A 23,381-nucleotide genomic window follows, 5' to 3' on the forward strand; every position below is an offset into this window, starting at 1 on the left:
ATCTTTCTGCTGTGTCTGCAGAAGCCAACTACAACACAATGGGTCGCATCACTTGAGGGTCACTTGAGTCCCTCTACTCTCTGGGTCCCTCCTCCCACCCCCCCTGCCTTCCCTTCTACCCACAAAACCTTTAACTCCACCATAGCTAAGGATCCCAGATAGCTAAATAAAAGAGGTGGCCTCAAACACAGGGAAAAAACCCCTTAGGTCTCCAGTGTGAATCGCCAACGCCAATCCCCCTCCCCTCCCCTTTTCCTTAAGACCTGATGGTCTTCAGTCACACATCTTAAAAGAAAAACAAAAAACAAAAACACAAAGACTTACTTGTCTCAAGTCGATGAAGGCCAACTGCAGCGTGTCCTCCTGGAACCCAGGCACCGGGCCGGATCTGGCAAACTCTGTGGGAAAGAAAAGAGGATAAAAAGCGCCTTTAACTAACCATGGACAGGGAGATTGGCAGACGGATGACAGGGAAGACAAGAGAGGCTGGGGGAGAGGAGGACCAAGCTTCTAAGGAGTCATGTCTCTCTCCCTTCAGCTTCTTTGTTTGCCCTTCAAAATTCGTGTCATCAAAACACCATTAATTCCAGCATCCTGACAGCAAGGAAACTGTACTAATTCGACCTGAAATTTATTCCCATGAGCCGCGCTGGGCTTCAGAGTATTTGTTTTGTGAATGGACAAACAACTTGCAAAGGAGGAGGGAGTGGGGGAGAGAAAAAAGTTTTTCCTCTCAACACAATAAAATCTTCAGCTGTGAAACTCTTTTCAGTTCCGAAAGCTATTTATATTTTAGATCGCTGAAGGAATTTTCTAATTTCACGCTTGTCACCTCATTCCCCAAGCATTTATCAAAAAATATTCCCTGCCACACCATTAATTATTCCCTCACTGATTATTTGTATTATCTCATGAGTGCCAACCCACACACCACACACACACACACACACACATACACACACACACCAGCAGCAAAGGCTGTCCCAATCGGGCGCTTGGCTTTTGAGCAAAAGTGTATTTTTGGATATGAAAATGCCCATCCAAATAAATCTCACTGCAAACTTCAGGGAAACATCTGTCCTTCTACTGTATTTTTTATTCTTGACTTCTATTTTCATTGTACTTTCAAAATTCTTTTCTTCCCTCTACCCGAGTTTCATCTTAGGTCGAAAAGACCACACCATGCTATTTGCAATTTACAGTAGCGCCTTGGGTACAGGCTCAATTTATGAGTCTGGCGCTTCCTTGTCATTAAAAAGAAGATAACCGCACAGGGCTATAGGGACAAATACTAGTAACAGATAAGAATGTCAAGTTTTATTGTCCCTGAGCCCTGCTTATTATGAAACCAAAAGGTCTTAAGTTCTCTATACATGCACACACGCGCGTGCACACACACACACAGAACAAATTCCAAGTTAGACAGTTACTATGCCTTCAGTTCTCTCCTTGAAGACAAAGTGTGATGGACATTTAATATCAACTTGTATTTACATTTGTGACTATTCGAAGCAAATATGAAAATAAATTTATATCAAATATATGTATTCCTCAGGACTGAATTTAAGAAACTACAGAATTGGTCTCATATTCTTCTTTTGAAATTAAATGAAATATATCAAGATATTTATACATATGTCTCTAAAATTACTTTCAACAACTGGATGAATACAAATGATGACCTGTGAAGAATAATGAGAATTTCAGCTATTTAAAAATATTTTCTACCTGGGAGCTTCTTACACATAACAGATTTTCTTAAAACCTTTTCTTACTTCAAGAAATAATTCTAACAACTTAGATTGTATGGATTATGGAAACACTATGTGAAATGAAACGTTAAGTAATGTATTAAACTAATTTAAATATAGAACAAACATATAACTCTATATAAAATATTCTTATTGTAGACATTTTAAATAAAATGACTTATAAATGGAAGGAGATAAACAATTTGTATGATTAGCAGTACTAAAGTTTTTAAATGTTTTAAGAAGAATAATAATGCTATTTATAAATTGATTCTACTGATAGAGCCCAAAAGGAAAAAGTTTTATAAGACAAAATTCTAAAACTGTACAAACACTTGATGAAGGCCATGTTAACAGAAAGCTTGATATAATCCATTCTTCACATCAACAATAATCAATATCTGTGATAACCTCATATACAGGAGCTGCTCAACTCAAATGTACAAATGTCTCATACTATGTGCCTGTTGAAATCAGTTCTTTGAATTATGGCTATAGCCATTCTTTCTGACAGCCTTGTTACATGGTCAACTTAAATAAGCTTCCTGGGCTGGATGGTTTCTTCCAAGGTTGACAGATATCACTACTGATCCTCCACTGCTCAAGTCTAGGTTACATCATTTGAAGTCCCCTCTGTCAGCAGGAACTTACTTAAGTCAAAATGCAACAACCATCAAGATGTTCTTATATATGCTCAACTCAACACAATTACTCTGTGATACATAGTTTGAATGCTTGGGAGCTGGCTACACCTTTTGAACCTGCTTACTGGGCATGCTTCCTGGAGCAAATTGATGAAGCTGATGAAATCACTCAGGAAACTGGATATGATGCATATTTAGTTCTGAGTCACTGTACAGACCTCAGTTTTATGACAGACTGAGTCTCCCAAGTTACCAAAGGATACAATTTGCCCTTTTAAAAATCAGAGGATTAAAGAATGACAATTGCACCAGGTATGATAAAATAAAAAGATTAATTTTCACATGTAGCTTATGGAAATACCTGATTACTCTATATTTGACTTCATATTGGTATGTATTTCCTCACTGCTTCATGTATGTAATTCTTACCTTCCCATGTAGACAGCAAACTTTTAGGAATAAAGATTATCACTAACAAATAGTACATGCTTAATAAATACTATATTTTGATTAAATAAGTTACACAAATAGCAAGATTCATTAAACATGTATACTTGTCATTGCCAATGAAAATCTCTGGATTGCTATAGGTCCTTAACTTGAGTATCAATAAACAGGCTTTAGGAATTGATGAGCTCCCTAAAATTACATGCACAATGATTTTAAGGGGATAGACTTTGAGGTAAGAGAAAAATCAAATTTGAGCCCTAGTTCCCCACTTACTAGTTTTCTGGGCTTGAGCTAATTACCTAACATCTTTACACTTCAATATCTTTATCTCAGAAAGTAGCATTATCTCATGAGTATCTTTATTTCAAAAACTGAGCATTCCTTATAGCATAACAACGATGAAACAAAATAACACATGTAAAGCAGTTGGCAGAGTGCCTGGCATATAATAACTGATTATCATTATAATCAGCTTTTTATGTGAATATGTATTTCTTTGCAAAGAAGGTTCACAGCCTTCATGAATTCTCACAAGGGTTGGTGACCCAAGAAAGGTTAAGAAATACTGTTCTATACCTAAGATAAAACATTAGAAGAAATGTAGGTGCCATTCAGTGATGAGTTAGTGAGATGGCATTGCAAATTTATTTATAGACAAATATCTGATTGTTTCATTGAAAGGATATTTATAGGCTTAATTACTAGCCTGTTGCTTGGCACAGTAATTTATTGGGGAAAAAAAGTCAATAAATGTATACAATACATCTCTGGTAACTTTGAAATATGATGTATCCTCAGAAACATGATTATCCTCCTGAATTCATTTTTTAAATATATTTAAAATGTTAATAGTATGAGGAAGTTTGAGTTTTTAAAAAAATAAAATGAGAATTTATGCATATCCTGATTTCAGGTATATAAAATAGTCATAGAAAACATAACGGTAAATACTTCCTAATCTAACCAAGGTTCCTACAGACAGGAAGGTTGTGAGATTTTTTTATTCTTTATAGTTTATACAATTTTCAAATTAATACAGACCACTTCTGTAACCAAAAAACAAGAAATGCGAGAACACACACATGCACACATGCACACTTCATGTGGTAGTACTGATTCAGCAGTGCTTTCTCTAGTAACTAGAGACATAATTTATTCAAGATTTAACACTATAGACAACTGGGATTGGTCTGTACACCCAAATTTCCAGATAGTTGCTTGACAGACAGAGAGGAAGAAAAGTACACACGGGAGAGGGACAAGAGTCTCCCAGCCTGCTATACCATGCTGATGCATATATACAAACTGATCATACATAAATACAAGAGGACTCCCTTTACAGTCATCAATGAAAACTTTCCATCTTCTGACATCATAAAAAGGGGTAAATCATGCAACTGTGGCCAAGTGGAACCAATGCGTACACGGACTTGTCTCTGGAGAGGTAGGTTTTCTGTCTCTAAGTGTCCTAGGCCATCATGAAAGTTTCCAAGCCTAGAGTTCTGCAATGTGGCCTCATTATCAGCAAGGAAATAGAGGTGCTTGCTCCATTTAACACAGAATCAAATGCTGCTTTGTCCAACGCCTATCACTTGGAGACTTCAAAGTTCCAGTGAGGCTGGCAAGGTAGCAATCTCTTGGGAGGAAGGTTAAGTTTAGTATAGCTTCTGATCAGCACCAAACCATCTCCAGAGGACTTGGCTCTCTCCAGCATTCTACCCTGCCCTTTCTAATCACAGTAGGGACTCAGAGTTGAAGGTGGTACAAGATCCAATTTGCAACTGCAAAAGTCTTGTTCAATAAGGAAACTGTCAATTCATTGAAGTTTGTGAAGAAAATATCTTCATTTTAAAATAACAATTAAAAGGAGCTATACAGTTACAAGAAAAAAGGCAAGAGGAAAAAGAAAATCATGGATAAATCACAAATAAATTTATTTTACCTACCAAATATCCAACAACCCATCATATTCTCATATACATGTAAGTCTAATGAGATGTAATAATTTTTAAAAGTAATATTATTTTAGCAAAAATATTCTGTAAGTTCACACTTCTAATAATTGTCACAGTATAATAAAATAAAATTATCAAAGGGATTTCATTAATCTCAAAATGTTCTCTAGATTTATTGCAGGCTGATCATAAAATTAACAAACTCTGTCACTTAGAAGGGGAAGGAAAAGAATTTCAACTTTAACTGGTACATCTGAAAAAATACATAAAAGCACAGTTTACTAAATTAGAATTAAATGATAGAGTTAGAATGTGCTTTGAAGAGTCAAAATGACTGTACTAGTCTGTAACTTGTGTATTTAGATGGGACATTTGGGAATTGTTCAAAAGTCAAGTTGTGAGAAACAGAATACAAAATTCTTTCTTAATCTTCACAGACGGTCCACAGAACAAGAACAATTTTCAAAGGAAGATGAGGAACAAGGTAAAACATTTCAAAAAAGCAAGATTAGTATAATGTCTAGCAAACAGCTAAAATAGCAGTTGCAGGAGGAAAACATAATTTGTTCAAATAAGAGAAAAGTGAAAAGACAATCTACAAAGTGGAAAAGAGAGGTCCCCGAACAACATCATATACTAATGCTCTCAGTGAACTTCCAGCACTGACAACAGACAACATAGCTCTTACTGAATGGATCAGTGATTTGGTTTTGGCCAAAATTCCAAATAAGTAAGAAAATTCAGTATTTCAGAGTCTAGAGTATATTGAGTGCTTGTTTATATCTTAAGATCATGTCAGGTCACATGTGTTTTTTGTGGGGTTGAGAAAATAAGGGCTGTTGTTGCTGTATTAATATAATGGTTTCCTGGTATCTGGCTCCCTGGAGCAACAGATAAGGGGTGTGCTAGACTACCAAGTGTGGCTCTGGGGAAGTTAAAACCTTCTTGCATCACTTCACAGTGGCTTCACTAAGCTAATTACAAAGAGGAGTTGATGGACTCCTTAGGGAATTCACTCCAGGTCCTTTTGGTCAGAGAAAGGTCGGCCAGAACATAAGGAAATAAGAACCAAGGAGAACAATTTAAAAACTTAACTCACTAGATCTCCCACTTCAAGAAAGGGTGAAGGCTATAGAAAAACATGCCTATAGTTAAGAACACTGCATTATATACTTGAAAATTTGTTAAAGAGCATGGATCTTATATGTGTTTTAACCATAATAAGAGTGAATAATAGAAGGAACTGGGTCTGAAATGGAGTAAATTCTAAGCATGTATAATTTTCTCAAAATGAACCCAAATATTATGTATAACTATAAAAGTCCAATGATAAAAAAGAATTAATGAATGAATGAATAGGCAAATGATATGTAACCCATAGACTTTATAGAAAACATCCAAAAAATCATGTTTGAGAATTTGTATCTACAACATATAATGAATTGTTAAATTCAATAATAATAATAATAAAGCTAAATAATAGAAAATAGTCAAAAATACAGTAGATATCTCATAAAGGAAAACATGTCACCAAAAAAGTGGAATACATGGTCCCCAACTTATAGCCTAACATAGCTACAGTAGTCATCCACGAATAAAAGTGCTTTTGTGGATAAGGGGATTCGGGTAGGAGGTTGTAAAATCCTGGGAGAGTCCAAGAATAAGCAAGGTACTTTGAGAGAGCAGAACTATGTCTAAGTGGCAGAACTGCCAATGGTATTTCTGACTCCAGATCCCCATTTGGCCAGAGTCCCATTTGGTCTTTGTTGATTCTGGTACCAAATTCTTCCACCACAAGAACCTGAAGGAGTCATGCCTACTTGTGCCTTGGGTGATGTGGCTGATGAACTTGGTCTTGGACATGGACATGGACATGGAAATGGCCCTGAAATTCACCTCCATCCCTTTTCAGGTTTCATGTAAAACTATCTTGCCCACAGAGAGACCTAGGGGAAGATATGCAGTCTGGGATAGTAGGGGCAAGCTCATTCACCACAGTACCACAGAAGATCGTAAAAAGAGCTTGACATTGACTGCATGCACTCTCAGTTACTGTCTGAATAGTCTTGACAGCAAAGAGAACCATAGGAAAACATGCCCAGCTATACCCTGAGAAGCAGTCCTGCAGACATTGGTTTTAGTAATGGACTCTAAAGCAGCCCTATGACTCAGTTTCAGGATTTCTCACATTCAGGGGCTAGTACTGCCTGCCCAGCAACTCAACAGCAACCCTCTCAGTGACTTAGAGGATGTCATACCCATTGGCACAAGTGGTAACAGGCTTGCCATCTGTGAACAATGAAACAAAATCCCTAGAACTGCAACCCTGGGGTCAGGGTCCTTGGGACAGTCCAGGCCATCCAGGGACCAGGATGTAGGCCTGCCATCTGTGAACCCATCAGCAACCATGTAACCAGCTCCAACCCCACTCAATCACTATCTTGGAGTCAATCTTATCAGTTTGGATCTGAAATTGTTTAAATATTTCTGCACCCTCCAAAATGCAGGTTGAAACTTTTTAAAAAATTACTTTTTTCATGTTGAAACTTAATTCCCAATGCAACAGTATTGGGAGGTATGGCCTTTAAAAGGTGACCCAGAGCTGGGGTTGCAGTCTAGTGGTAGAATGAGTGCTTAGCATGAGTGAGGCCCTAGTTCAATCCCAGTACCACCTTCCACAATCCAAAAAACTCTCATGAATAGTATTATCATTTAGATATGGAATGTCCCCCAAAAGCTCATTTATTGAAGACTTGGTCCACTATACAGAGGTATCCAAAGGTAGGGTTTTGAAGAAGTGATTGGATTATCGCTGAATTGACCCATTTGATGGATTAATAATTTGAATGGGCTACAGGGAGGAGATGGAAACTGTAGGCAAGTGGGGAATGGTTAGAAGAACGACACTGGAGACATGTCCTTGGGGACTATACATTATCCCTGCTCCTTTCCCACTTCTCTGCTTTCCAGCTGCCATAAACTAAGTAGCTTTTCTCTGCCATACTCTTTCACCATGATGTTCGACCTCATTTGAGGCCCAAAGCAATGGAGCTGGCTATTCATGGACTAAAATCCTTTAACCATAGAGCCAAAATAAACCTCTCTTCCTTTATATTGTTATTTTCAGGCATTTTGTTCACAGTGATGAAAAGCCATCCAACACAAATAGGATTAGGTGACCTTAGAAAGGGGTTTGGAAATTTGTCTCATTTTGCCCTCTGCCTTCTGCAAGGTGAGAACAGCGTTCTTTCCTTCCAGAGGACGTACCATCAAGGTACCATCTTGGGTGCAGAGAACAGTCCTCACCAGACAACTGAACCTACTGGGATCTTGACCTTGGATATCCTAGCCCCCACCACTGCAAAAAAATTAGTTTTTATTTTTTATAAATACTCAGTAGTCTCATGTATTTTGTTACAATAGAAGCAATGAAATAAGACAAGACTCAAAAGGAAATGACAATATTTTTTTTGCCTAAACCAGTCTACAAAGACTAGAAAAAGTGTATTTTTCCTTCAAATAAGTAAACACCCATCTTATCAGTTAGTGGATACCCAGAAAAGAAATAAACAGGAAAACATGATGGTATCAAAGGAAACAAACAAAGCATCAGTAACTGACTCCAAAGTAATGAAAACCTAGAAATTGCCTAAAGAAATTAAAATAATCATTTGTAAAAAGCTCAACAAAATGCAAGAAAACATAGACAACTGAATGAATAGAATGTGGAATATAATGCATGAAAAAAATGGAAATGTAACAAAGAAATTAAAACCTTAACAAGAACCAAACAGAAATCAGGAAGTTAAAGAATACAGGATGGATTTAAAAAAAATCAATAGAGAGTTTCAATGGAAGACTCAATCATAGAATATAATTAGTAAAATTGAACACAGGTCATTTGACATTTGCCAAATAGAGAAATAAAAAAAATAAGAAAAGAAAAAAGTATGTGTTGCCATAATGCATACAAATAAATTCTAAGAGCCCCAAAGAAGAAGAGAGATGAAAATGATCCAAAAACTTATTTAAAAGAAATATTGCCTGAAAACATCCCAAATCTTGGAAGGAACATCAACAATCATAAATCATGAGTACAACAGACCCCCCAGAAAAGACCAACCTGAAGAAGACTATCTGAGACTTATTAAAGTCAAAACTGCCAAAAGTCAAAACCAAAAAGAAAATCTTAAAAGTAGAATATAAAAAGGAACTGCTATAGGACCTTTTTTTCAGCAAAAATCTTGCAAGCCAGGAATAAGTAGAATTATATATTCAAAGGCTAAAAGAACAAACAAACAAAACTTGTCAAATGAGAGTTCTGTATCCAGAAAAGTTATCCTTCAGAAATAAAGAAGAGATAAAGACATTCCCTGACAAATAAAGGCATGAGACTTATCTTACAACAAACAGTCAAGTTGAAAAAAGACAATACCAATAAGCAACATGAAAGTATAAAATTCAATGGTAAACGTAAATGTAGGCCAGGCATAGGGGCACATGCCCGTAATCCCAGCAACTCGGGCAACTGAGACAGGAGGATTGCGAGTTTAACTCCAGCCTCAGCAACTTATCAAGGCCCCAAGCAACTTAGTGAGATCTTATCTCTAAACAAAATATAAAAAGGGCTGGGGATGTGGCTCAGTAGTTAATTGCCCCTGGGTTCAATCTCTGGTACAAAAGAAAAAAAAAAAAAGAAAGAAAGATAAATGCATATTTAAATTTTGAATTCAGAATTCTCTAATATTGTTCATGTGGTGTGCAAATCATTTAAATTCTACCATATTTTTTTTCAAAGTGCTAAAAATACTTATAGCTCCAATAATTTGTTAATGGATACATGATATATAAAAGATGAAAGTGTGACATTAATAGCAAAGGGAGGACAAACTGTATATAGTATTTTTATGAGATTGAAGTTATTAGTCTAAAATAAAATGTTATAACTAAAAATTTTTTATGTAAACCCTATGATAACCTCAAAGAAAAAGACCAATAGTAGATACACAAAAGATAAGAGAATTCAAAGCATACCACCACAAAGATCCAACAAGTCACAAAGGAAGATAGTAAAATTGGAATAAACAAAGGCACTATAAACAGTAAATGTTGCACAAAAGCGCAAAAGTAAGTATTCACATATCAAGAACTATTTTACATATATTAATTTATCCCATAAAGACAAAAATGGACACATAAAAGATAATACTATGTACATGGAAACTAAAAAAAGAATAAGGGTTGCTAAACTTATATACAAACAGCCAAAATTGCATCTAAAAGAACTAGAAAAAGTAGAACAAATAAAGAGTAGAAAGAAGGAAATAATTAAGAGCAGAAATAAATTAGAGACTAGAAAAATAATATATGAGACTAATATGAATATGTACCTAAGGCTTTGTTCACCTTTCTTCAATTATTTTTCTTTCTGTTCTTTAGACTCAATCATCTCCATTGTCCTATGTTCATATGACTGATTCTTTCATATTTCTGCTTTTTAATCCCCTATTGTGATTTTTTACTTTAGTTACTATACTATTCACCTCTAGGGAATTCTTTTGGCTTTTTGTTGACTTTCCTATCTTTAGTAATAATTCCATTTTGTTCATTCTCTCTCTCTCTCTCTCTCTCTCTCTCTCTCTCTCTCTCTCTCTCTCTCTCTCTCTCTCTCTCTTCTCCACATCTTTTTTTAGTTCTCTGAGTGTCCTTAAGTCCCCTGTTTTTATTAAAGTCTTTTTATCAAGTATCTGCCATCAAATCTTTTTCAGGGACAGCTTCTGTTCACTTGTTTTCCTTTTGAATGGGTCATACTCTCTTGTTTTGGTATGCTTTATGACTTTTTTCATGCTCAACATTTGAATTTGATAATTTGATAATTTCATAATTTGAGAACTGTGGAAATGAGATTTTTCTCACCTCTCTAGGGTGTGTTTGTTTTTGTTACACTTCTTGTTTGTTATTCTTCTGGTTTTGTTGATTGTTGTGTTAAAAGATTAGTATAATATATAAATTTAAGACTTTCTCAAGTCTTTTTTGAGGCTGCACCTTTCTCTGGACTTCCCAGTCACCTTCTAATTTTTCTCAACGATATAGTGGCATTTGAACGACTTAGCCTTTAATATATGGATTCTGAAGAGGGATGAATAAAAGAAAAAAACATACCAACCTTTTTAATCACCTGAGAGTCACTTCAAAAAGAGAAGATGCTTATGACAATGCCACTAGCCTCTATGAATCTCTGTGATGAGAAGCAGATATCAGTGATCAGAACACGATACTTTGGAGGACAATGTCCTTTTTGCTCACCCTGGCTCCCACAAGCTGTGTGCGACATTCAAAGCTGTTGGACATGGGGGTTGGGAACAGAGAGTTTCCTTTGTGATACGAAATGAAATCGAACAAAATTAGCTACATTTCAAGGTCCATGCTTCCACCCGGAATTTGCATATTGTCGATAAACTCCAGAGTTAAAAAATACTTATACTGGACAGATTCTGCCAGTAAACTGTTTTCTAAGTGGAAAGACAGATTCCTGGTGCTTCCTATTCCATCCAAACATAGTCTTATAATAAAATTCAAGAATTGCATTGCTTGGTATTTACCCAATGAGTTGAATACTTACATCCACACAAAAACTTGGAAATTGATGTTTAGAGTTACTTTTATTCATAATTGTCAAAACTCAGAAATAACTAAGATGTCACTCAGTACGTGAATGGATAAATGTACTACCTCCAGACAATGGAATGTTGCTTAGTTAATGTTGCGTACTAAAATAAATGGGCTAACAAGTCATGAAAAATATGGAAAAACCTTAAATACATATTACTAGATGAAAGAAGCTAATCTGAAAAAACTATATCGTGGTGTTCTAATTTGATGACATTCTGGAAATGGGAAAATTATGGAGAAAGTAAAAGATCAGTGGTTTCTAGAGGGTGGAGGGGAGAGAAGGATTGATAAGTGAAACAAAGAGAATTTTTAGGAAAGTAAAACTATTCTTTATGAAATTATAATAATGGAAGATATATGTTATTAAATATTTGTCCTAATTCATAGAATGTATAACATCAAGAATTAACCCTAATGTAAAGTAGAGACTTTGGGTGATAAGGATGTTTCTTCTAGGTTCACTGATTTCCCACTCTGATGCAGACTATTAATAGAAGCAGAGTTTATGGGTGTGGTGGGGCAGAGAGTATACTGAAACATACTGAAACATTCTATATTGTCCAATTAATCTTTCTGTGAACCTAAAACTGTCCTAAAATAAAGTCTACTAAAATTATAAGAAAGAGCTAAATAGAGAGAGAGGGGGAACACATAACTTATTCTCAATGTTTATTTGCAAGAAGGATGATTATAATTGATCATAATAACGTCTCATAGCAAATGTCACACCAGTACTACAAGTGGATTTAAAAGTTGTTCTGAATGTTCAATTCTCCCAGCGTCTTTTGCTTTGAGAGACAAGTGAGAACCAGGACAGATCAACACAGCTTTTTAATTAATAAGGAATTAATCCCCCATAAACTGGCAGTAGCCACAAGCATGTCACAGCCTTTCATGCTGCTGCTTAAATAACAGGCCAATCAATCTCCATTTGGCCGAATCAAGTACAGTATTATCAGAGAAAATGGGGGTCTAAGCACCTGCAGTGACTAATATCAATTAGAGCACAAATTGACCTGGAAAGAAAAAACTGTCATTAGAGGAATAAATCCAGAAAATTAGAGAAGATGATTTCTATGTCTTGCTTAATATATAAGAATAACTAGTAAAAGTTTAAGGAAATTAGTAGGTTCAATTTCATAAAGCAAACTAGGAAACAATTTTGTGTCAAAACTTGAAGGAGATGAAGTCTGTGCCAATTCTTGGGAGTCCAGGGGTACTGGGTGCTATTTTTTGTCCATGGAAATACTATTTTAAATGAGTTGTAAGAATATTTTAGCTACTTTGACTAAATGAACAGAATGACTTTTGCATTGTGTGATCTCTTACAGAGAAAGAAGGATTAAGGAATGTTAAGACCATAAAACAAGCAGTAGAATAATGTCGTTACACATAACATTGGATTTTTCCTTTACATTTCACAGACTAATAATAGCCAAGGATACCAAAGATGTCCTGGGGCTTAGATCCCACAACCCTACAATCCTAAAGATGAAAGGAGCATTTGTAATTACTGAGGACTTCCACAGATGGAAAAATCAGGCCAAAAAGGTTAAGTCAGTAAACCAGTTACAATCAAATCCCTCTAAATCTGTCTATTATTTCAACATGCATCTCCCACCCTAGAATGTCTACAAAGAAATATTCACTATACATGATCTTTTATACACATATTACATATTCTTTTCCATTTACTTAGGAAATAATAAATTCATAAAATACATAGATCTATGTACAGTCATAATTTTCCTCTGAAGTTCCAGAATGCCTCACAATTTAGTGTAATAAGGACCAATTTCACAATAGATCTTTTAAAATTATGGAGAAAGGGGGACTCTCTAAGTAAGTAATCAGTAGTGCTTCTGTGTATAATCTCTGGGAAAGCTGAAGATCTGCCTTGAAAGGGGTAGGCTTCCTGAGAGATGAGAAAGCCTGGGGTTCTAAAGTAGTAACTTTATATCCTTGATATTTTTACTGTGCTTTCAAGGACTTAATTTTATCCATGTGTTTGTTTACCACTGATTATTCTGCTGTATGAATACATTTCTAAACCTTGGGCTACCTAAAATTTTACCCTGAGTAGAGATTCTGAAGGACATTTAACATAACAGAAAATTAATTCTATAGTTCAGCACTGAGTAAAAATGCAAGCCTCTAGTAATTTTGGAAGTCTTATAGACACACTAAAAAAGAATAAATGAAAATTAATTCTAAAATAATATATCTTGTCTAAATCAATACATCTAAAATAGAATTTCAATATTAAATCAATATTTTCAAAATTAGTAAGATCTTATAAGTATTTTTCAAAACATGATATGTATTTTATATTTATAATACATGTCATTTCTGATTAGCCACATTTTAAGTTCTTAACAGCCATTTGTGGCTGGTAGCTAAAGTATCACAACAGAGGTCTAGATGGCTGGCTTTAATGAACATAAACAAAACCGAAATGTGTGAAGCATGACAAGATTTTCAAATGACAAGAAAGGAACACTAACAAAATTTATAGCTATATGAATTCTATTTTTTATATTGGCTGTAAAACTGAAATTAAAGAAAATGCCTGTGATACTATACTAATCCTTCATGCCTTACTCCATTCGGTTGCAATAACAAGATACAATGAAGTTACAGCCTATAAACTACAGACATTTATTTCTCACAATTCTGGAGGCTGGGAAGTCCAACATCAAGGCAACAGTAGATTTAATATCCAGAAAGAACTTACATTCTGATTCACAGAATGTGCCTTTTCACTGTGTCACCACATGGTAAAAGGGGTAAAAGGATCTCTCCTGGATCTGTTAAAAAGATTCTAATTTTATTCATGAGGCCTCTATCCTAATGATCTAGTGACCCCAACAAAGGCCTCATCTTTTGGTAGATAACCAATACCTTGGCAGATAGGATTTCTACGTATGAATTTTGGGGGACATAGACATGCAGACTGTTGCACTTCTATTTAGTTCCCATTATAAAAAATTTCTCTTAGAATCTTGGAATTTTATAGATATTGCCCTCTTAGGTAATGACACAGGTATAAGATTTGTATATTATTCAATAAACCTATCAATAAATTTGTTACCTCTTTATTAATTCTCTACTTGTTACCTCTTTACTAATCCTTGCATTTTTGCTGAAGTTATTTTCTTCATCCCACTTTTTGCTTCCTTATATCTAATATTTGTCAATTTATCCTACTGAAAATGGTCTTAAATTATATTTGAAAAATAGATGGGCAGAAATTTTTTAAATGATGACTGCTGATCATTACATATGTTTCTGGACAAAGCTCTATGCCTATTTTCCCAGTCAATGGTGACAGTAACGATCTTGAGCTGTAATTGCAAACTGTTTCCTAAGTGTATAATATCAAATTAAGGTTGACCATTAAAAACAAAAGTAGCAAGACAAATGATTAGACTTCTAGCAGAGTAGAGGTATGGTATCCTATTCTATGAAAATAACAAAAAAAGAAATCATTAAGGCAGGCTTTATGCTGGACGCTTCATATATTAAAAGAGCTTCATATATTTTTAAAAAAAAGATTTTTTTCCCCTCCTGGGCATGGTAGCACGCGCTTATAATCCCATAGACTTTGGAGGCTGTAGTAGGAGGATCTTAAGTTCAAGGCCAGCCTCTACAATTTAGCAAGACTGTCTTCTTCTCAAAATAAAAGATAAAAAGGACTGGGGATAAATACTGATAGTAAAAGAGCCCTTAGGTCAATCCCCCCAGTACCAAAAGAAAATTAAATAAACAAATAGAAATATTTATTTATCTATTTATTTATTCTAACTAACAAAAATTTATTTATTTATCTAATTATCTATCTATCTACTTATTTATTTATTTAAGTCAACACAACTTTCTCCAAGCTGAAATTTGGTATATATTTCATGAATGACCTCACAATGTGATAGTAAAACTTAGTCACCTACTCTAAATTAACATTCACAGAAAATGAACTTATCACTTACTAAGGTAACTGAGATTTCAGCCCTTTTCAGAATTTACTAGTTACGTGACCTTGAGCCCATCATATAAGTTCTTAGTGTCAGATTTTCCACTTGATTAAAGGCATGGAACTAAATTAAATACACTGTTTAGGTCTGTGTTATAATAAAGAATATACTTGATATAATAAAGAATATATTCGCTCCTGGTATTTAGTCTCAAAATCTTTTGGAATTTCTTGACAGGAATTCCTTTTGCCATTCATAAGGAGCTCCTTTTGAAAATATCTGGATTTAATGTTAAGGTGATGGATGATTCATGGTGGGCCCTTAGATTGTTTTAAGGAAAGGGCTAGCCATGCCAGAAATACCAATCACATGATTGGAAGGTTTGACCTTTCAGTCCCTTCCCTGATCGTCAGGGCTAGAACTGGGACTGGAGATTTGAGTTCAATCATGTGGCTAATTATTGAATCAATCATGTCAATGTGATGAAACCCCATACAGAACTCTGGGCATAAAGCTCAGTGCTGTTTCCTGAGGTGAACATACCATTATGTGTGTGGGGTGGGGGTGGGGGGGCGGTGGATAGCACACCTAGATTCCATGAGAAGACACCGAGGTTCTATGCACTTCTCTACCTGTCCTTTACAGCTCTTCCATTTGCCTGTTACTGAGTTGTATCCTTTATAATAAAACTTAAATTGTTTCAGATGTAATAAAATAACAATATACTTTTTTCCCTACATGGTTAATTCCTCAATGAATCAAAAAATTGAAAGATATTAAAAGTTTTTATTATTAGAGGTCATTTTCAATATGGCCCAAGTAAAAAGCTCTGCATATATCGCTTACAGGAAGTTAACATTTTTTATATTTTCTATTTTTTTTCCTTTGCTTCACAGAATTGATTTAGAATTATTTGGAAATTTTATTCCCCAAATAGAATTTTCATGAAAGGAATTTAAAAAAACAGTGATCCAATATTCACATTAAACATCTGCATTAGATCAGCATGAATGTAAATGTTGGTCTGCCATTTTACTTACACAGATTAATGAATTTATTTTCAGAAGCCAAGAGCTAGACTTAGAATGCATTTGACCAGAGAATATAAACTTGCCTCTGAGTACTCAGTTTGGAGTAGAGTTTTCCCTTTTCTTTTCTTTCTAAATCAAATAAACAAATAAAAATAAAATAGGAGAAGAGAATCTCTGCCAATGAAACAGGAGGCCTCAGGCTGCTGGTTATTAGGTGAGGGGTCAAAGGTTGGCTTCAGACAGCACAGGCACTCTAGAGGAGGCACTGGGAACTGGAACTCCTGAGTACTACTGAAAGAGAGGGCCTGGCATTTAAAGAGAATTTAGGTTAGTTTGAAGAAAACAGTACATAAGCAACTTCTTCTCATGACAGATAGTGCTTTTTTTAAGGAATATCTTAAGTACTAAGAGGTATAGGAGATAAATAAGCATTTCAAGTATTAAAAGCACTCCTCTCTTTAAAAATGGTCTTTGTTGAAAAAGACCTCAGAAAGGCATTTGTAGGGGAGAGAACCTCACCCTTTTCTCTGGTGAAGTGCTTGGGCAGAGGATTATGCTACACCTTGTTTCCATCCCCTGACAGGCAGACAGCTGACAAAGAGATTCCAGTGAGTCAGAGGGCAGGGCAGGCCTCAAGCAGTCTGCCTGCTAGGATTTGGTTTAAAAAAAAAAAGACTGCATTTCTCCAGAAAGGCACATTATTCATAAAGAAATTACAGAGAAAGACGGAAGAGAAAGATTAATGGACAAATTTTACTGATGCTACAAAGAAAATAAGAATTAATTCTCACTTAGAAGTGGTAAAATAAACCCCTTCTTTCAAAGTAAATTTCTGAGTTATTGACAAACACTGATTCAATTTATCTTCCATTCACTCACCTATCTGTACTCTGTTTTTTATCACATTATTTCCAAAAAAAGTACTTTTCCTTGGTTTCCTTTTTACTAAAAATGATACTTTCTCAGTTCTTAAGACATTTGCATGTATACTCTGTAATACCTGGGACATTGTTATAGGCTGATCATCCCTAATTTGAAAATACCAAATCCAAGTGTTATAAAATCCAAAAGTTTTTTTTATGGCCAACAGGACACTATAGGGGAAAACTCCACATCTGAACTCGTGACAGGCTAGAGTCAAAACTCATGTATGATGTGTCAAATGCATTCTACTGTCCTGTATAATTAATTAGAACCAATTTTTTAAAAGTGAAAAAAAAAAAAACAAACCTCAGGCAAATTAAAAATACTGTATAAAATTACCTTCAGGTTATATGTATAAGGCATATATAAATTGTAAATAAATTTTGTGTAAACTTGGGTTTTATCAACAAGTTATCTCATAATGTATAAGCAAATATTACAAAACCCCCAAAATTTGAAACCAGTTCTGGTCCTAAACCATTTCAGATAAGAAATACTCAATTGGTATTAAAAATTATTTGTTGTTTATCTGAATTTCAGTTTTTCCCCTGAAATTCTAATTTAACTGGGTGTCTTGTTTTTTCTCTGACAAACCTCCTAAATGAATTTTACAGTTAGTCCTGCCCCTGTTACACAAATTTCCCACTTTTGCTATACTGATTTTCTTTAAAGCAGTAGATAATCATGGTAACTCTCACACTTAAAACATAAACATCAATAAAGTACAAATTTCTTAATAAGTCTTGCAAGGTCTAACAATGAGTTCTCCCTACATCACTTCCTTTTGCCACCCAGCTTCATTCCATCCCACTCTACAGTGACAATGAACTAGGTTAAATTACATAATAGGTTATGATTTTTCTTTTTTCTTAGAATTTATACATACTCCTTTTTTCAGAATACATGTCCCAACCTACCTCATGGCACAAAAATGGCTCTTAGTCATCTAGCACAACTGGATATTCTATTTTAATGCATTCAAATACCAAATGAATGAAAAGATTTGGGGAAAGATCAAATGAATTGTATTAATTCCCAGCCATTTAGTGACCAAACAAAGATGAAATACAGACCTCAATTTACCTACCTAACCAGTGACCCTATGACATCACACCTTTTCCATCCAGGAAAGTAGTGGAAAATAGAAGTAAAAAGAGTTGATCAACCACCACTATAGAACATTATAGGCAGGACTTTAAAAATTCTATAATATATAAAATATGTCTGAAAAATTCAGCTTTTCTAAATGGAAGTATTGACTGACATTTTCTCAAACTTTTCTACATTCTAATCTTAGAAATATGTAATTAGGAATGCTAAGGTGGTATTCACACTTGCTCTTTCTCCTTTCTCTTTCATGAATATGGCCAAAAAGACACAAATAGGTTAAAGAGAGAAAGAGGCTACGTTTCTAAAATTTGTAATAGTAAAGGTAAAATAAATAGGTGGTTTAACTGAAACAGCAGAACTGAAATCAGAATCAAAATGCTGATATGCTACAATAGGTAATGATGGAAAGGCAGGGCATTTTTTTTTCCCTTTCAAAATCTTTTGTAAAAGTTAGGGCTTTCAACAATTTTTTTCATAAGTGTAACGTGTTCCATCTAAAGGCAACAGATGGATTAGAATGTCATGGGAATTTCTTGTGGACCTGAGTAAAGTCTGTCAACTTTCAACAATTAAATTAATTTCAAAATAGACAAAGGATTTAATGTGGCTTCCTAGTTTATACCCTATAAAATGGCCCAATTAAAATAAATGGTTTATTGGCATGAGCCCTAACAACTTGAGGTGAGGGCCAAAGAAAATATGAAATGTATAAAATGTCTCCTTGTAAATACTTGGGACAAGCAAGAACAGTGAAAAAGCATCAGAATTCTTGGTAGACTCTGGCGTAGCACACACATTAAGACTGAGGTCTACAAGAGTAAACCAAAGAGCAAAGCAGTGGAAAAATAAAATACCAAGATGTTTGGAGTTAGCTGAGATACAGAAAGAGATGGCCATCTATTGCTCTGGGGCTAATGGTGAGGTCTCTCTTTTGAACAATTAATATAAGCCATTGTTTTGCTGGCTTATTGAAAATACTTTCAAGCAAATTATAGGGATTTGTGAAATTTTAAAATAACTATCCCATAAATTTTCTAATAAAAAACAAGTAAAAAGGCTTTAGAGATTAATTATTATGACATATACCTCTAACTTTATGAAAATATGTTTTACCAGGTTTAGAACCAGGGTCAAGTGGTATGAAGGTAGCAATAACCACAATATATGTTTTACTTTTTGTTTGTTGAAATGGCATTTCTTAATCTTTGTAGGTCCTGCACCTTCTAAGGTATATAAGGTCTCAAGTTGAGAAAAATACAAAATGAAACCTAAAGCAGCTAGAATGCAAAAATAAATAAATAAATACAAAGAAAGAAGGAAGGAGAAACAAGTTTGAAATACATTAGAGAAAGAATTCTGGTCCACTCCTTTATAAAACCACACAGCAAGAAAATGGCCTTCTGGAAATTATCAGTTTAATAAGGTAGATCTTCATAGCCACTCCCCACTCCCCTCAATGTCCTTTAAAATACAATGATTAAGAAAAAATCTACACAATTTAAAAGAGGAATCAGCCTCATCGAACAGAGTTTCAGAGTACTAGAGGAGTTTGCCAAAAGAAAAAGAAAAAAAAAAAGAGAAAGAAAAGGTATTTTGGGGGAATTATGATCCTTCATGCAGCAAATCCTTTTTACTCCCTCATCACTAATATCCCCCACAAACAATCCAAGGTAGCATCTGTTACCAGAAAAAGTACTTTGTCTGTGTCGGCCAATCTCTGGAGCCAATAGCAAGGGCTGACAGTGATGTATAACTATGTTGGAATAGCCTGATCCATCTCCATTTTGTTGACAAGGATGGCATCTTAGGCCATGGTGAGCAGGAGCAGGCTGCTTGTCCCCACTGCTCAGGTTGGCAGCATCTACTATCAAATGACTGTGTGTGTGGCAATGGGTTCAGAGACACAATGACTGTCTTATCTCCTGGAATTCAAGGAACTTCAGCCCAAAAACCAAAATAACTCCTGAGTGGGCACTACTCACTGACCCATGTCTGAGACAGGCCCTGTCAGAGGATATAGGGTCCATCATCCACAGTCAAAAAGAAGTGACATTGCTGTTTTAATGGCAAGGAAGCCTTCTATTTGGGTTCTCTGTAGCTGAGAAAGGCACATCATAAAAACTCCTTACCTAGCCAATCAGGCACTGTAAGTATGGAAAGACAACAGCAAACAAAGTAGGGCTTTTGTACTGCTGATTTTTGATGGAGGAGAGATATTTGCACTTTATATTCTTCCCACATCATTTTAGATCTGAGAATCCAAACTCAATCCTGCTTTTAAAAATACTGGTAAGGATGTGGGAGGGAGGAAAAAGACAAAGTCACACAATCTATAAGTTCCTAAAGAAGTTTTTGCATAAGTTGGTTGAAAGTCATGTGTTCAAGAAAACAATATTAGTCTATGCTATTCCTATTTTCAACCTATTAATTCCCTCTGCTCTTGAATTTTAAGTGTGATTTCTTATATAAACATCCAATGTGCTAGCCCCTATAAAGAAAATGCAGAGAAAGAATGAACTACTGGTTAATGATTCTCCCTTAGAAATTTGCAAGTTTTACTGAAAATATTAAATTAAAATGAGAATTATCAATAAGAATACAGAATAAAACTGAGAAAAAGGAAACTAAGTGACAAAATGAATAAAGTAGACTAACAAAGACTGGTTACCCAAATCTCTACATGTTTCAGTAGGGAATGAAAGCATTATTATAAAGAAGAGACATAAAATATTTTTCTGATTCCATTAACCAGTCAATCAACTAAAAGACAAAATTTATTAGCCATGGAGCTCTTCTCGTGGAGCAAGTTATTGTCTTCATCATATTAAAGCAATAACAACTAATTATCCTTAGATTTTCACATGTGCAGAGCACTTCAAATTATAGGATACAAGTTGATTTTTCTGCATACAAACTCAAAGTCTATCATCAATCTCTGACCTTAATGTTTCTTAGATGGAAAAAAGGGGAAAAGAAAAGCTTGTTTTAAAATTATAATTCAGAAGGATGAGGTTGAGGATAGCAGCTAAGGGATCTGAAATTAATGATACTGAAACCCATAGAATGTCTTTAGTAGTCTACCCAAAGGAAATTTGCATCTTCAAGCACTGTAAATTCTTTAACAAAGGAGGCATCTGTTATTTTCATTTAATCTAGTAGATGAGGTTTAAATTTTTACTGGCTCAAACTTCCTTCACTTGTCTCTCTTCAAACCTTACACTCTTAAGATAGCTGTCTTTTCATACATGAGGCAGTGACAAATGCCTAAGACAAAATGTGAAAAGCATCTGTTGGATGAAGCATTAAAAATAAACCTTAATTAGAAAGGAAGCAAATTCAAAAATTTTCATAAGAATCCCTTAATATAAAATGGTGCTGTTTACTACAATATCAAACATTTCCAAGCTTTATTTCACAGACAGTCAACTCCTTATTTTAAAATTTATTTCTACTGGTATTTATATCCAGATACCCAAGTTTCCAAAAGAAATACACTTACTTCTCATTAGTCACCTCTGAGGTTTAGGACTGCTTAGCTAACATGTTTCATTATGGCAACTGTATCTTACCCACAACCACAGTGACATTTCTACTAGGATACTAAAGTACAGTGCTTCAGTTCTTCACTAGATAGTTTGACTTTCTCCTTAAACCAATGTTATCCAAAAGCAAGCACACTCTGAGATAACCCTGCCTGAAAGAATTATATATAAGGTTTCTTTTAGGAAAAAAAAAATGACATCATTCCAATGGCCACTGAATTTATAAAAAGCCCTGGCCATCACTCAAAGCAGGTTTGTAATTCCATATACTCTGAATGAAATTCTCCTGGGGAACCTGGCATCATACATAACTCTAATGAAAACTTTAGCAAACATATTAATTTACCTGGACTTACAAATATTTATTTACATCCTAGAATGTATAAAGCATTTCATATGCATTATTTCATTTAATTTTGTGATAACTCTCACAGACTTAAAAATATCCACACAGTCTCCTGTTTGTGATCTTAATGTCTTAGTATTAAATAGAAATTCAGAAATCACCCTACCTTCTTCATCTAATAAAAAAAGATCCCAAGGCTCAAACGAGTTTTCTGAACACCCAAGACCATATAACTAATTGGTGACAAAACTAATGTCATAATACAATTTCCAGCTCAGTACTCTTTCCAGTGATAAAAAGTAGCAAAATGATGATTGCTAACAGTTATAGATCAGTTACGATAGTGATTACTCAATTATCACAAGTCTAAGAGATAGGTACAATGGTAAATTCATTCTTACAAATGAAGAAACTGAGGTTTAGAGGAATTGTGTATGCACAATTCATTAAATTGAAGATCTAGGCTCCAAAGGACAATCTGTTCTTATCATCTAAGATTTTAATTATGTATCATATAGCTGGCATATTGAAAATTCAATGTTGCTGCAAAGATGGTTTTATAACCCATAGAAGTCAATGGTAGTGTGTATATACTCAAAGGGCAACTCACTGATTCTCTAGTTGCATACACTAAAGAGATAATTACTTAGAATTCCAATCACATCTTAGTTTGCCCTGCTATTCATATCACCTAATATCCATCTGGTCTATTTCCTACATCTATTCACTGCCAATCTGAGAGCTGAACAAAGAGATATAGAAGCTAAAGTAGTTGATAATTTTGTCATTTTTGTTAATTCAAAAATCTAATTCAAGTACCATGTGTCAAGCACTATGCTAGTAACTAAGGGAAGAGGCTGAGCAGGGCAGACATGATTCCTGCCTCAACAAATGTACAGTTTACCTTTTACTTGTACTCTGTGAAATCCACATAATAAAAATAAGTCCTCTTCTTTAACTGGTTTGAATAGATTTTTGTTCTTGC

General features: G+C 34.8%; 1 protein-coding gene across 3 annotated transcripts in view; it reads right to left on the bottom strand.

Annotated features, from left to right (window-relative positions):
* The window catches only part of Exoc6b (exocyst complex component 6B), a 625,817-nt gene that overhangs the window by 149,098 nt on the left and 453,338 nt on the right, over positions 1–23,381 (bottom strand). For all 3 annotated transcript variants that reach the window (XM_071601708.1, XM_027934392.3, XM_027934391.2), the window contains one exon: positions 325–398. In XM_071601708.1, coding sequence (XP_071457809.1) covers positions 325–398 — 74 coding nt within the window. The remainder of the gene's footprint in view (positions 1–324; positions 399–23,381) is intronic.

This window comes from Marmota flaviventris, chromosome 14 (genome assembly GCF_047511675.1).
Source record: "Marmota flaviventris isolate mMarFla1 chromosome 14, mMarFla1.hap1, whole genome shotgun sequence".
Classification (NCBI taxonomy): domain Eukaryota; kingdom Metazoa; phylum Chordata; class Mammalia; order Rodentia; family Sciuridae; genus Marmota; species Marmota flaviventris.